Source organism: Ranitomeya variabilis, chromosome 4 (genome assembly GCF_051348905.1).
Source record: "Ranitomeya variabilis isolate aRanVar5 chromosome 4, aRanVar5.hap1, whole genome shotgun sequence".
NCBI lineage: Eukaryota > Metazoa > Chordata > Amphibia > Anura > Dendrobatidae > Ranitomeya > Ranitomeya variabilis.
In genome coordinates, this window is record NC_135235.1 from 267568759 (window position 1) to 267585059 (window position 16301).

General features: G+C 43.7%; 1 protein-coding gene across 11 annotated transcripts in view; it reads right to left on the bottom strand.

Annotated features, from left to right (window-relative positions):
* Positions 1 to 812: 812 nt before the first annotated feature.
* Positions 813 to 16301, bottom strand: part of CADM1 (cell adhesion molecule 1) — a 239394-nt gene continuing 223905 nt past the window's right edge. For all 11 annotated transcript variants that reach the window (XM_077249826.1, XM_077249828.1, XM_077249825.1 and 8 more), the window contains 2 exons: positions 2702 to 2830; positions 813 to 2062 (listed from right to left, as the gene is read on the bottom strand). In XM_077249826.1, coding sequence (XP_077105941.1) covers positions 1944 to 2062; positions 2702 to 2830 — 248 coding nt within the window. In that variant the 3' untranslated portion in view covers positions 813 to 1943. The remainder of the gene's footprint in view (positions 2063 to 2701; positions 2831 to 16301) is intronic.

The window sequence follows — 16301 nt, forward strand, 5'->3', positions numbered from 1 at the left end:
CCCTGTGTGTTCTATCTATGGGTCGAGGCTAGAAAAGTGATGAGGAAGGTAAATGTTGAAATGAAAATGGCTCCTGTGTCAATGAACACATACACAGAGGTGATAAATCAAGCTAGGGCGCTCTACCGGCAAGATTCTATCTAGGACTGTGGGAATTCATCTTTAAAAAAACCCCAAAATAATAAAATAAACCTTTTTATATTTTTCAGTCTCTCTAAACAAGTTCACAACAGAAAACATAAGAGTCAGCTCGGCAGCCATCGGAAAACAACCCCAAACATTTCAAATTTCGTAAGACGATATAGGTGCAGCTCTACTCAGCAATATACAGTGGGTTTGACAAGAAAGCAACGCACTTACCCTGCTAACACCTTCTATAGCAGCAATGACATCTCATTATTTTTTGTATTTTTTTTTTACACTTTAACAACTTCAGACTGAACCCTTCGGACAACACAATAATATTACAGATAATATAATACAGGCTGCTCTTAGTAGAGTTACGAGAAGAGTTGAATGCCTTCGTTTCACAGTTGGTGGTACCGCGTACTTTTACTACCAAATATTTTAAAAAAAAATTGCAGGAGGGTACAAACTCATACTGTGGAAACATTGTAGTGGACATCACAGCCCTGTACTAAGACACAGCACAGAGAGAGGAAGATTGTCGTGGAAGAATAATGAGGTGTGGAATGTTTTGAATTAAAGAGAAAAATAACTTGCGCTGACGAGGTATGGGAGCAAAAGAAAAGGGTTAAAGGAGGTAGAAATATGCAACCGAGATAAAAAAAAAAAAAAAGAAGGGCTAGCTATGAGTGTTAAAAATATTTTAAATTTGATTTATCAGAGCAGAAAGATTTTTTTTTCAATGTACACCCCCTCCTATTCCTCCAGCTTGTTTAAAAAGGCACATCCGCTTGTATTTCCGCCAACTGTCCGAGATCGGGTGCAGTGGGAGGGAGTTATAGGAGCTTCCTCACGATTGAAGTGCAGTTGGTTCTGTAAAGTCTCTTTTTTTTAAGCTCTACTTTGTTAATTAAGCGAGGCAAAAGAATTCACTTCCCAGAAAAGAGCAAAATGACTCCTCCGTATCACACGCTTGATCTCCAGAAAGGGACACACAAAATAAGCACCATGATGGAGAGTGAAGATACGAGCACAATAAAAAAAAAAACACAAAAGAAAACCTACGAGAATGGGTCATATAGGAGGCATTAAACAAGATGAAGAGGGAGGAAAAAAAAAACACTGGAAAAACTATAGGATGGGGACAGTCCCTGGAGAAAGTGATGTGGAAAGACGGATCAGGCAACAGTTGGGTAGGAATGGAGTTACAGGATGGTTCTTCACAGGAACGAGCTCTTCGAGAAGCAGGAGGATGTTCGCAATCCCACTGGGAAACGTAATGAGGTGGACAAACATAAGAGAAAGCTCAGAAATAAATGGCACAAGACAAAGAGTATAAAGCACCCCAGCAGGAAGTGACAAGAAAACCAGCCAGGAACATAACAAGAACTTCTCGGGAAAGTGAAATAAAAAAAAACAAACAAGCAAGGCACCAAATTGTCTGCAGATGATAAATAAGCCTCTTCAGTGAACGAGGAGCCTGTGAAAAATGGGCGTAGAAAGCTCTGCCAACAGTATCCTCCTGCACTGAGGAGTCCGGAATCCATATTTTACTTGCAACCCCGACCCCCCCACCCCCAACCCCTCCACAAAATAAAAAAAACATTTCAAGCTCCTGTTATTCCCATGAAAAGGAAAGTGGCAAACAATAAAAGCAGAGAGTGTTGTGGGGCAATCACTTTATACCAGATGGGTTCCCCGCTCCTCCATCCGCTCCAAAACCAAATGATAAAAAAAAAAACGCAAGACGTTGGAAGGTCCTTCTCCCTTCGGGTGGTGAGTCCGAACAGAGCCCACACCCTTTAAACAAGGCCAGGCTAGATAAAATATTCCTTCTTCTCTTCACAGCTGTTCTGCCCACCCTCTGCATTGATGATTGCAGTATCTGCATCTGCTGCGTCATCAGCGCCTTTGGCTTCATGGGTGAAATATGTTCCTATAAGAGACAAAAAGCAGTGTAAACCTCTTGTATTTCAATTTACTAGATGGTCAGTAATTGGAAGACGAGTAGGCCTCATGTTTTCTGCAGTTCACGTTTCAGCTTTACTGTATAGACTGGGACATAGTCAGCAGAGGATGGAAGCTCCAATTTCCTTTGGAGACGAACATTCTGAGAGCCATTTTTTCCATGGAAGAAACCGTAACTTTTTTTTATCTTTACTACTTTTTGCACAGTAAATATTTTTAGTGTTTTCTTGATGAAGCGTGTGGGCTTCTGGTCTTCACGCTGCGGATCCTGTGCAGGCGTACTTTGTCTTCCCTGTTGAGGGAAGAGCAAAGTACTGCAGTGCGCAGGTGCTGGGCCTCTGACCTTTCCTGGTGCCTGCGCACTGCAGTACTTTGCTCTGCCCTCAACAGGGCAAAGTACGCCTGCGCAGGAGCCGCAGCGTGAAGACCAGAAGAGGACGTCATCTGATGAAGATGGGAGGCGCCGGACCCGGACCACCAGAGTGAACGCCCCTGGGTGAGTATAATCTAATGTCTTTTTCTCATCTTTTAGGATACATCGGGGGCTTACCTCACCCACGATTTTGGGGGTGACAGGTTCCCTTAAAAATCTTCAAAAGATATTTACCTTTATGTCGAGCAAAGTATCGTCCTAGGATGATGAGAAGGCAAAGCATAGCGAAGACAACAACAGCCACAACTCCCCCGATTACTGCGTGGTCTACACCTAGAGGACCCTCTTCTGCTGCTCGGGTATCTGTTAGATAAAGAGATAGTTAAGAAGTACGGAAGGGCAGGAGGCAATATATTACACGCAGAAAAAATTGCAGAGGCACTGAGGTGGTTTATGCAAGGATGACCATCTCAGTCAGTGGTGCATGAAGTTGAGAGTAAAATTTGATTTTTTTTTATCGAAGAAATAGGTAAGTATGTTGTCCCCAAAGCACACCTGCAATTTCAGAATATGCTGTACATGAAGTACAACACTTTCTGGCCATTATATACCGTACATGGCTTGTATCCTGCATTTTCAGCAGTTTTATCTTCTGGAGGTTCATCTCATTTTCAGAGCTAGTGAGTGTAGACCTGCTGCTATGATGTCTCTCAGAATGTTGTAAAGCTGTACTGAGCAGTGTAGCTCTGAATTCAGCTCTGTGGTGAGATAAAACACTGGAAATTATATAGCAGTTTAGGTGTCTCTTCCTCTTACTCATATTGCCCATCTGTAATCTCTTGGCTATATTCAGAATGAATGACGAATTCAGATTGTAGAGGAGAAGTGGCAGCTCATAAGTAGAGAAAAAAAACATTTCTCTGATAAAATGAACAACAAAGTTGCTCATGTTTGCCTGTACTATTGATTTATGCAACGTTTATTAACCACTTAATAACTACATGGGTAACAAACATCATCCATTTTGTTAAACTGCTTAGTGCCTCTGCAATTTTTTAAATTTGCTAAAATAGCTGTGTTAGAAAAGATAAGACCCTAAGTGATTTGTGAACTAAATTAGTAAAACTATTTTATGCACTTGAATAACTATTTACTATTATGTCTTACACATGCTAAAAATACTACCCAAATAAAATACAACAGCCTATAAAGTAAAAATCAAATTTGTTAAACGTTCTTGAATTTCAACCTCAGATGAAGTATAAGGCTGGTTTCACACTTGCGTTTTGATCTGCAGCGTTTTAGCGCTAAAAAACGCATGTGTTTTTTTTCTATACTTAACATTAAAAAAACGCATGCGTTTTTTAGCGTGCGTTTTGACGCGTTTTCGGCAACGCATGCGTTTTTTGACGCGTGCGTTCATTTGCAGAAATGCAACCTGTAGTAATTTCTAGCGGCGTTTTTTTGCCGCAAAAAAACGCATGTGTTTATTCGCGGCAAAAAAATGCATTGCTGTCTATGTAAACGCATGTGTTTTTAAGCACATGCGTTTGCTTGCGTTAAAAACGCATGCGTTTTTATAGAAAAACACAAGAAAAAACAAGAAAACCCTAACCCTAAACAAAAGAAAAAACAAGAAAGCCCTAACCCTAGGGTTACTAGGGATCCTAACCCTAACTATTTCTGTTTTTAGTGGGTTTTCTAGTTGATTTTGAGGATTGGCAGCTGTCACACACTTCTCAGCATGTGTTTAAAAAAACGCAAATGCAGGAAAAAACGCATGTAAACGCCGCAAAACGCCGCTTTTTTTTCTGCATGCAAAAACGCATGCATCTAAAAAACGCGGCGTTTTGCCGCGTTTACATGCGTTTTTTCACCACATGCATTTTTTAAAAAAACCCTGCAGATCAAAGCGCAAGTGTGAAACCAGCCTTAGTGAATGCGAAATGGCTGATACTCAGTCTTCACACGATGTAACGCTCTCCCGTGATACTCACTCATTTTTGGAAATGAAATAAGTTTTTTTTGCAGTTTGCTGAGTGCCACGGTTCCACCTCTCAATGTGTCTCGGATGCAGTTACTGACCGCTCAGCTGTCCAATCTGGTACAGGGGTGTGCTGAAGCTGTCCGTACTTTGACAGCTCAGTCATCCAGTCTTGTACAGAGGCATGCTGAATTGTTGGTGTTGACTGACGGCTCGGCTGTCCAATCTGACACTGGGAGGTGCCGACTATCTTCAGGCGTTCCTCACCCCAGGTGATTGCCAGGCTACTTAACTAGGCTGTTACTCCCAGACCTCTGCCATTCATACATTCAGCTCCTGTGTGGTTTGTCTCTGTGGATTGCGTTCTGTGTTTTACATAGTTACATAGTTATTAAGGTTGAAGGAAGACTGTAAGTCCATCTAGTTCAACCCATAGCCTAACCTAACATGCCCTAACATGTTGATCCAGGGGAAGGCAAAAAAACCCCATGTGGCAAAGAGTAACTCCACCATGGGGAAAAAAATTCCTTCCCGACTCCACATACGGCAATCAGACTAGTTCCCTGGATCAACGCCTTATCAAGGAATCTAGTGTATATACCCTGTAACATTATACTTTTCCAGAAAGGTATCCAGTCCCCTCTTAAATTTAATTAATGAATCACTCATTACAACATCATACGGCAGAGAGTTCCATAGTCTCACTGCTCTTACAGTAAAGAATCCGCGTCTGTTATTATGCTTAAACCTTCTTTCCTCCAGACGTAGCGGATGCCCCCTTGTCCCTGTCACCGGTCTATGATTAAAAAGATCATCAGAAAGGTCTTTGTACTGTCCCCTCATATATTTATACATTAAAATAAGATCACCCCTTAGTCTTCGTTTTTCCAAACTAAATAGCCCCAAGTGTAATAACCTATCTTGGTATTGCAGACCCCCCAGTCCTCTAATAACTTTGGTCGCTCTTCTCTGCACCCGCTCCAGTTCAGCTATGTCTTTCTTATACACCGGAGACCAGAACTGTGCACAGTATTCTAAGTGTGGTCGAACTAGTGACTTGTATAGAGGTAAAATTATGTTCTCCTCATGAGCATCTATGCCTCTTTTAATACATCCCATTATTTTATTTGCCTTTGTAGCAGCTGCCTGACACTGGCCACTGAATATGAGTTTGTCATCCACCCATACACCCAGGTCTTTTTCATTGACGGTTTTGCCCAGAGTTTTAGAATTAAGCACATAGTTATACATCTTATTACTTCTACCCAAGTGCATGACCTTACATTTATCCCCATTAAAGCTCATTTGCCATTTATCAGCCCAAGCTTCTAGTTTACATAAATCATCCTGTAATATAAAATTGTCCTCCCCTGTATTGATTACCCTGCAGAGTTTAGTGTCATCTGCAAATATTGAAATTCTACTCTGAATGCCCCCTACAAGGTCATTAATAAATATGTTAAAAAGAAGAGGGCCCAATACTGACCCCTGTGGTACCCCACTGCTAACCGTGACCCAGTCCGAGTGTGCTCCATTAATAACCACCCTTTGTTTCCTATCCCTGAGCCAGCTCTCAACCCACTTACACATATTTTCCCCTATCCCCATTACTCTCATTTTATGTAACAACCTTTTGTGTGGCACCGTATCAAAAGCTTTGGAAAAGTCCATATATACTACGTCCACTGGGTTCCCTTGGTCCAGTCCTGAACTTACCTCTTCATAGAAGCTGATCAAATTAGTCTGACATGAACGATCCCTAGTAAACCCGTGCTGATACTGGGTCATGAGGTTATTCCTCTTCAGATACTCCAGCATAGCATCCCTTAGAATGCCCTCCAGGATTTTACCCACAGTAGAGGTTAAACTTACTGGCCTATAATTACCGAGTTCAGTTTTTGCCCCTTTTTTGAATATTGGCACCACATTTGCTATACGCCAGTCCTGTGGTATAGACCCTGTTATTATGGAGTCTTTAAAGATTAAAAATAATGGTCTATCAATGACTGTACTTAGTTCCTGCAGTACTCGGGGGTGTATCCCATCCGGGCCCGGAGATTTGTCAATTTTAGTTATTTTTAGACGCCGCTGTACTTCCTGCTGGGTTAAGCAGGTGACATTTAATGGGGAATTTTTATCACTAGTCATTTTGTCTGCCATGGGATTTTCTTTTGTAAATACTGATGAAAAAAAGTCATTTAGCATATTGGCTTTTTCCTCATCCTCATCCACCATTTCACCCAGACTATTTTTAAGGGGGCCAACACTGTCATTTTTTAGTTTCTTACTATTTATATACCGTATATACTCGAGTATAAGCCGAGATTTTCAGCCCAAATTTTTGGGCTGAAAGTGCCCCCTCGGCTTATACTCGAGTCACGGTCTGTGGCAGGGTCGGCGGGTGAGGGGGAGAGGGCGCTGAGGCATACTTACCTAGTCCCGGCGATCCTGTCACTCCCCCTGCCCGTCCCACGGTCTCCGGGTGCAGCAGCCTCTTCCCCTGAGCAGTCACGTGGGACCGCTCATTAGAGAAATGAATAGGCTGCTCCACCTCCCATAGGGGCGGAGCCGCCTATTCATTTCTCTAATGAAGCGGTGCCGGTGACCGCTGACAGAGGAAGAGGCTGCGGCACCGAACACAGGCAGGGGGAAGGAGCGGGACGCCGGGAGCAGGTAAGTATGTCATATTCACCTGTCCTGGTTCCACACGCCGGGCGCTGTCTCCATCTTCCTGGCGTCTCTCTCTCCTCACTGACTGCAGGCAGAGGGCGCGATGACGCATATAGTGTGCGCGCCGCCCTCTGCCTGATCAGTCAGTGCAGGGAGACGCCGGGAAGATGGCGCCGAGAAGCTGCAAGCAAGACAGGTGAGTATGTGTTTTATTATTTTTATTGCAGCAGCAGCAGCACAGCTATGGGGCAATAATGGACGGTGCAGAGCACTATATGGCAGAGCTATGGGGCAATGGTGCAGAGCACTGTATGGCACAGCTATGGGGCAGTAATGGTGCAGAGCACTATATGGCACAGCTATGGGGCAGTAATGGTGCAGAGCACTATATGGCACAGCTATGGGGCAGTAATGGTGCAGAGCACTATATGGCACAGCTATGGGGCAGTAATGGTGCAGAGCACTGTATGGCACAGCTATGGGGCAGTAATGGTGCAGAGCACTATATGGCACAGCTATGGGGCAGTAATGGTGCAGAGCACTGTATGGCACAGCTATGGGGCAATAATGGTGCAGAGCACTATATGGCACAGCTATGGGGCAGTAATGGTGCAGAGCACTGTATGGCACAGCTATGGGGCAATAATGGTGCAGAGCACTATATGGCACAGCTATGGGGCAATAATGGTGCAGAGCACTGTATGGCACAGCTATGGGGCAATAATGGTGCAGAGCACTATATGGCACAGCTATGGGGCAGTAATGGTGCAGAGCACTATATGGCACAGCTATGGGGCAGTAATGGTGCAGAGCACTGTATGGCACAGCTATGGGGCAATAATGGTGCAGAGCACTATATGGCACAGCTATGGGGCAGTAATGGTGCAGAGCACTGTATGGCACAGCTATGGGGCAATAATGGTGCAGAGCACTATATGGCACAGCTATGGGGCAGTAATGGTGCAGAGCACTGTATGGCACAGCTATGGGGCAATAATGGTGCAGAGCACTATATGGCACAGCTATGGGGCAGTAATGGTGCAGAGCACTGTATGGCACAGCTATGGGGCAATAATGGTGCAGAGCACTATATGGCACAGCTATGGGGCAGTAATGGTGCAGAGCACTGTATGGCACAGCTATGGGGCAATAATGGTGCAGAGCACTATATGGCACAGCTATGGGGCAATAATGGTGCAGAGCACTATATGGCACAGCTATGGGGCCATAATGAACAGTATGGAGCATCTATTTTTATTTTTGAAATTCACCGGTAGCTGTTGCATTTTCCACCCTAGGCTTATACTCGAGTCAATAAGTTTTCCCAGTTTTTTGTGGCAAAATTAGGGGGGTCGGCTTATACTCGGGTCGGCTTATACTCGAGTATATACGGTAGTTAAAGAATATTTTGGGATTATTTTTACTCTCTCTGGCAATGAGTCTCTCTGTCTCAATCTTTGCTGCCTTGATTTGCTTTTTACAGAATGTATTTAATTTTCTGTATTTATTTAATGCCTCCTCACTACCTACTTCCTTTAATTCTCTAAATGCTTTCTTTTTGTCCCTTATTGCGCCCCTTACAGCTCTATTTAGCCATATTGGTTTCCTCCTATTTCTAGTATGTTTATTCCCATACGGTATATACTGTGCACAGGTCCTATCCAGGATGCTAATAAATGTCTCCCATTTTCTTTGTGTATTTTTGTGTCTCAGGATATCGTCCCAGTTAATTGCACCAAGATCCTCTCTCATCCGTTGGAAATTTGCCCTCCTGAAGTTTAGTGTCCTTGTCACCCCCCTACTACCCATCTTATTAAAGGTTAAATGAAAACTTATTATTTTGTGATCACTATTCCCCAAGTGACCCCCAACCCTTATATTTGATATGCGGTCTGGCCTGTTGGTTAATATTAGGTCTAGCAGTGCCCCCCTCCTTGTTGGGTCCTGAACCAGTTGTGAAAGGTAATTGTCTCTCATAGTTGCCAAAAACCGATTACCTTTGCTGGAACTGCAGGTTTCTGTTCCCCAATCTATTTCAGGGTAGTTGAAGTCCCCCATAATAATGACTTCTCCTTGAGTCGCAGCTTCATCTATTTGCTTTACGAGGATATTCTCCATTGCTTCCATTATTTTTGGAGATTTATAACAAATCCCTATCAGTAATTTATTATTTTTTCCCCCTCCCCTTATCTCCACCCACAGGGACTCTACATTTTCATTAAATTCACCTATATTATCACGCAGGATGGGTTTTAAGGAAGATTTTACATATAGACACACCCCTCCCCCTCGCTTATCTGTACGGTCATTTCTGAACAGGCTATAGCCCTGCAAGTTAACAGCCCAGTCATGGCTCTCATCCAGCCACGTCTCAGATATCCCCACCATGTCATAATTATGTTCCAACAACATTAGTTCTAATTCATCCATTTTGTTGGCGAGGCTTCTGGCATTAGTATACATGCACCTGATGTTACTCTCTGTACCTCTATTCTTTCTTAAATTACTAACTGTTCTAACCCCACCCCCCATGCCACCGCCACCCCCAACTTCCTTATTTGTGCCCAGGTCTCTATCTGCACTATCTTCCCCTCCTATAAAATGAATACCCTCCCCCCCAATCCCTAGTTTAAACACTCCTCCAACCTTCTAACCATTTTCTCCCCCAGCACAGCTGCCCCTTCCCCATTGAGGTGCAGCCCGTCCCTAGCGTAGAGCTTGTAGCCAACTGAGAAGTCGGCCCAGTTCTGAAGGAACCCAAACCCCTCCTTCCTACACCAATTCTTGAGCCACTTATTAACCTCCCTGATCTCCCGTTGCCTCTCTGGCGTTTTGATCTATCCATGCCTGACGTTCGACCTCTATGTGACCATCCGTTTTTTTTAACCCATTCTACTCTGATTTGCTATCCTCCTGGTATTTTGACCTTGGACCATTACCTGACCACGCCTTTGTCTCTTCCCTTTGTTTATGATGTACCCTCCTGGCTTATGATCTTGGACCCCTTGACTATCCCTGGCTTGTCCGTGAGGGGTGACTCAGTGTTACAATACGTTTCTCTTATTATCTGAATTTCAACCGTGGTAATACTCATTACAGCATCATCCAAATGGATCGTTGACCAATTTCAACCCCTTCTAACAACTCAATGCAATTGTAAATGAAAATATTTAATAGCATGTCCTGTTTGGCCAATGTTGATTTCCAGCGTAGATTAACGTAAACTACAAACTGCCAAAAGATCTCAGAATCAGTTTACTGAACGTGAATTAGCAGTGCCACACAGTTAAAGGTATGATAAACTCAGGAAAGGAATCGTTCAGCGTGTTCCCACTGAGCCTCGGTTGATGGAGCTGTCACTTTCAGGTTCAGACTGAACATTTCCAAGCAGAAACCCTAACGCTAAGTGACGGTTATCGATTCAAGCCCTGGTGCAGGTAAGGAAGCTCACAGGGGACATATTTAGAAATTTATAAATTGCAACTTAACTAGGAATGGAAACGAGGTACTGGTAGCAATTTAATTAAAACCATTTGGTACGGTGCTTAGAAAAAGAATAAAAATACTTGCACAATCTAATGATCATGAAGTCACCCAATAAAAGGTGTGGGATATAGATTGCCTTGCCACAGAGATGAGCAAAAAGATTTGCACTGTCCTGGTAAGGTGTCTACTTTGGTAGTACATTGTAGCAAAACCAGAACTGTGCGTATTTCTTTAGCTGACATTCAAATGCTTTCATTCTAAGCACCTTTTTGCAATTACTAGGCCACCACGATGTAAGTCATGATGTGGTGGTGGCCTAGAAATCCTAAGAGGAACCCAAGGTGTGCATTCAAGTGCTGGCTGATGAAGATTGCACTGCCTTGATTCAGCTGACAAGACAACCAAAGTTCATTCTGGACCAAGGTAATCTAATTTTTTTCACATCTCGACTTTTCATTTTTTTGGTGAAACTATGAAATTACAACAAAACAAAAATTATTCTTTACACAAAAGATCAATACATATTTAGACTAAATCGACTGCAGAGGTGGTCAGTAACCTAGGCAGCGAGCAGTAAACAAAAGAATCTCTCCATTCTTAAGAGAGGATTGCAAAGTTACTCGTTTTTACAAGCACTTTGAAATTTTTACCAAATTAAATTGATGAGACAACTGCTTTAATTACTAGTCCCGATAGGTTAAGCACTCATATTACACTAATACCCAAGCATACTAGCCAGATTATTGCTACATATTCTACAAAGAGTAGACATGTTCCACAAAGATGAAAAAGCGCTAATCATTCTGGCCATATATTTCAGATGGTTCTTGACTATCACCTCTTCCTCCCAACCCTTTCAACAAATCCATGTTGGACTTGGCTGATCATGCATGTGAGAATATGGACAGCAGAGTGAATCTCTTATCTCAAGGATTTAAGGGTTTCACCATGTTGAAGAAATGACCAACTCTACAGTATTCAGCCAAATGGAGTGTGATCAGGTCTATGAAATGCCCCGTTTTAACCGAGAAGTGGCCAATAGTGATGCGCGAGCATGCCGTTTAGCATTTTCATGTGTTAACAGTGTCTTCGGAGTGATCGAAAAATATGTTCGAGTCCCTGCAGCTGTTCTACAGCCACAACATAGGCAGAAATTGCCTAACAAACAGGGAATCCCTGCATGCGTTGTGGCTGTCAAACAGCTGCAAGACCAAGGCGTGAGGACTTGAAAATATTATTTGAGCACGCTGAAGATGCTCTGTTAGCACCTGGGCATGGTCAGATAACACCTTATCCCAGCACATTTGCTCATCACTAGTGGCCATATAGTGTTGAAGGGTCAGCTGGAGATGGATGAACTCTGAGACTGTCGGAGATAGCGAGGTATAAAGACAAAAAATCAGCACTTGCACCCATGGTTGGTCATCTCTCCATTCTGGAGGAACATTTCAGAGCCTAGTTCTTGGCATCAGTGGGAGACCCTCAGTAGACCCTTCCTTCCCAAAGTGAACAAGTATTATTCTGTGATTGGTTAATAGCCTGACAAGTTCAAACAATACTTTAGGTTCCTCTAATCACTGTACATAATATGCCTATCACATTTAGGAAACCACAAATAAAAAGACAACTGATTGTTTCCATAGCACTGAGCTCTTACTTTTTAGTTTTGCTCCACTTTTAATTAAACTGAATTAACCCTACTCGACAGTAGATTCTCCACTAGATGTTTGCTCCATAAACAAGTCTTCTTTTATCTCTGTGCATCTCTCCCGTTCACTTCTGAGCGGCACGTCATGCATTAAATGCTATTTCATAGATGGCTGTGTGAAAATCTTTTGTGCGGCGCTTCGTCGGCTGCATGTTTATTGGCTTTTTTTTTTTTTTTTATTCCAGAAATGTATTGCAAAAAGATTAAGCTCATTGTGAGCAGCTCCGATAACAAATACCAAACAAAATGTATTAAAACAGAATAATAAAAAAAAATAATCCCGCAGAGCAGAGGTCGATGTGACAGCCTCACATGACAAATGCCACATTATTCACATTACTTGCAAATCCTAATATGCTATTTTAGAAGAACATTGAGTTTCTCCCCAGTTCAACGGCAGCAAGAACAAATGTCGGTGATTTGAAATATTCCGGTGACACAATGGTAAATATGTGAGCGGGTCGTAGAGGGAGAATTCGGCAGTGTATATAGGGAACACGGGTTACCAAAATGTTCGGAGTCAAATGCAGGCAACCGGCTATGCTCTATAGACTAAACCAATATGTCCTCCATAATTGCTGCATTATTTCAACCCTGCAATCTGTCTACTAATGACAGAGATCTGTGCCAGCCTGACTCCATCGCCAGCGACACAATCTCATGTGCATCATTATCAGTCCTTACGAGGATCTCTCATTTCCACGGTCTATCATTGCTCAATAAACGGAACCGCATACACGACTATTTTGTAATAGGATTAGGATTTCCTAATAAGAACAACTGCGTTACTGCACCATATAAAAATTAGATTTCACCATTTCGAGGAGCCTGAATAAACCTTATTTGTTACAAGGACTAATGCTTAGGCTGGTTTCACATTTGCGTTTTTTGCCGCTGCGTTTTAGCGCAAAAGAAGCATGCGTTTTTTTCCTATATTTAACATTAAAAACGCATGCATTTTTTGTATGCGTTTTGCCGCGTTTTACGACGCATGCGTCGTTTCTATGCTTGCGTTTTGTTGCAGAAATGCAACATGTAGTAATTTTTAGAGGCTTTTTTTGCGGCAAAAAAACGTATTGCTGTCTATGTAAACGAATGCGTTTTTAAGCACATGTGTTTGGTTGTTTTAAACGCATGCGTTTCAATAGAAAAAAACAAGAATACACACTGATAAGCCACCCCCCACCATCAAGGTGATAAAGGGATCCAAACCCTAACCCTACCCCTAATCCTAGGGATCCTAACCCTAACCCCAACATCAAGGTGATAAAGGGATCCAAACCCTACCCCTAACCCTAACCCCAACCCTAGCTATTTCTATTTATAGTGGGTTTTCTAGATGATTTTGATGATTGGCAGCTGTCACACACTTCTCAGCATTCGTTTCAAAAACGCAAATGCATGAAAAAATGCATGTAAACGCATCAAAACGCCGCTTTTTTTTTACCGCATGAGAAAACGCATGCGTCTAAACGCAGCGTTTGCACGCGTTTACATGCATTTTTTTACCACCTGCGTTTGCGTTTTAAACGCTGCGTTTTTAAACGCAAATGTGAAACTAGCCTTAGAAAACATCATCAGATATTGTGTTTTTATTAAGTAAGCACATCAGCTGTTCTTCACTCTACATACATTAATCTGCCACCACATGACACAGTCTGACAAATTGTGTGCTACGTAGCGGCACCATGTGTCCCAACAGCTTTCTGTCAGTGCTAGCAGGAACGTTTTGTGCAATCTTAGCTCTTCTGTGGGAACGGACAGAAGGCTACTCTTCACTCCATGTATGAGCCTTGGGCATTAGTGATTCTGTCTCTGCTTCACTGACTCAGACACTTAGTAGGTACTAAGAAGGACAACCAACTGTGTCAGCAACACCCACAAGACCTGTCATATACTGGCAACACCCCACATTCCTTGTTGTGTACAGTGAACACCCCACAAGACCTGTTATATACCGGGAACGCACCACAAGACCTGTCATACAGGGAACACCCCACAAGACCTGTTATATACTGGCAACACCCCACAATCCTTGTGTACAGTGAACACCCCACAAGACCTGTCATATACCGGGAACACACCACAATACCTGTCATATACCGGGAACACACCACAATACCTGTCATACCAGGAACGCACCACAAGACCTGTCATATACAGGGAACACCCCACAATTCCTGTTGTGTATAGGGAACACGTCACAAGACCGGCTGTATTCTGGGAACACCCCACAAGACCTACTGTATAGTGGCAACCCCACACAATTCTTGTTGTGTACAGGGAACGCCCCACAAGACCCGTCATATACCTGGAACACCACACAATACCTTTCATATACCAGGGACAACCAACAAGACCTGCAGTATACTGGGAACACTCCACAATACCTTTCGCTTACAGGAGACACCCCACAAGACCTGCCGTATACTGGTACCACAAGACCTGCCATATACAGGGAACACCACATAAAACCTTCCTATGGTTATGTTCAATGGAAAAAGATTGGATGGCCTACTCTCACCATTTTTAATAGGTGCTAACAAGTTTATTAGGAAAACTCCACAAGACCTTCCATATATAATGGGATCACCCCCACTAGATCTACTAGAGGCACTCCACAAAACTTGTAGTTCACCAGAAACTGAAAGACCTGTATGCAGAGAAAATTCCCCAATATTTGCTGTTTTGGAGATATTCTGATGTAGCGCCCCCACTGCCGCAGGGCCGAGGGGTACCCGGTACCGGGCCTCTGAGTCTCTGCTCTGGGGTTGTCACGGTGGCTAGGCCCGGTCCGTGACCCTGCTGAGGGGCGTACAGTGAAAGATATGATGGATGATGATGGTGACGCTGTAGTGGTGCGGTGCAGTAAATAACGAGGACACCAGGTTGCAGTCTCTTTACCTCTTTACTGAAGATCTCTGGGTCCTCAGTCCGGAGTCCAGATAGCCAGGCTGCGCAAGTCCGGCTGGTCCAATGGCACCTCCAGAGTTCTCTTAGCAGGTGGAAATCTGTGCCTTCCTTCTAGCGCTATGTGTTGCGGTCCTTCCCTGCTGTGCTTACGGAAAGTCCCCACAACTGTTGTGTCCGTTTCTTAAGTTCCCTCACAACTCAATTAGATGATGTTCTGCTAATTCTCCGTTCCTCCCTGATGTTACGGTTAGAACGGCACCCGTTTGACGGGTAGGCTCGGAGCTCTTCCGGGACCCTAGAGTCGCCCCTCTCCACAAGTTGCCCCCCCAAGACTGCATAGGTGATTTAAGTGAGACAGCCCGCCTTAGACTGACTGTCCTGCCGCTGTTTAGAGTATTGCTTGAAGCTGAATATTGTAATACTCCCTCGGCGTTCCGGCCGCTGGTTGTGCGCCTCAGTAGAATGTTTCCTCGATCTTACAGCACGACCCCTACTGGTATTCTCCTTGTCGCTTTGATCTCGTTTCTCACTCAGCACAATCTATCTCGCTTCCAATCCCTTCTTGGGCACCGCCGCTATACTGAGCAGGCACGGTCCCGTTGCTTTCTCTCTAGTTGCCAAGTCTCTGTCAGGATCCCACTCCTGACAGAGACCCTACCGAATCTTCTCCTGCAACACCTTCTGCCACAAGGTGTTGCCTAGTTCCAACCCAGTCAGCTTTCTGTCTAACTTCCTGCCTGACCCCCAGTTTTACCAGTGTGTGAGGAGTGGCCTAATGAATAGAACCCTTAGCTCCCCCTGGAGGCCCGGCGGTGAAATGTATTGGTGTCTGTGATACCTGATCAGATGAACTCCTTCAGTGCCATCAGACGTACCATAGCCCACCCTTAGTGGCGGAGCCACAGTACTGCAACGACCAGGACTCTGGGGCGCTGCACTGACCTAGTGCTTTATGATCACAATTTGTTACAGTCATTCATGACCTTACACTTGTATATTATCAAATTCTAGAACTAACGTTTTACTTGCTGGAAAGCTAGTCTATACCAGGGACAACACGCAAGAACCTGCGT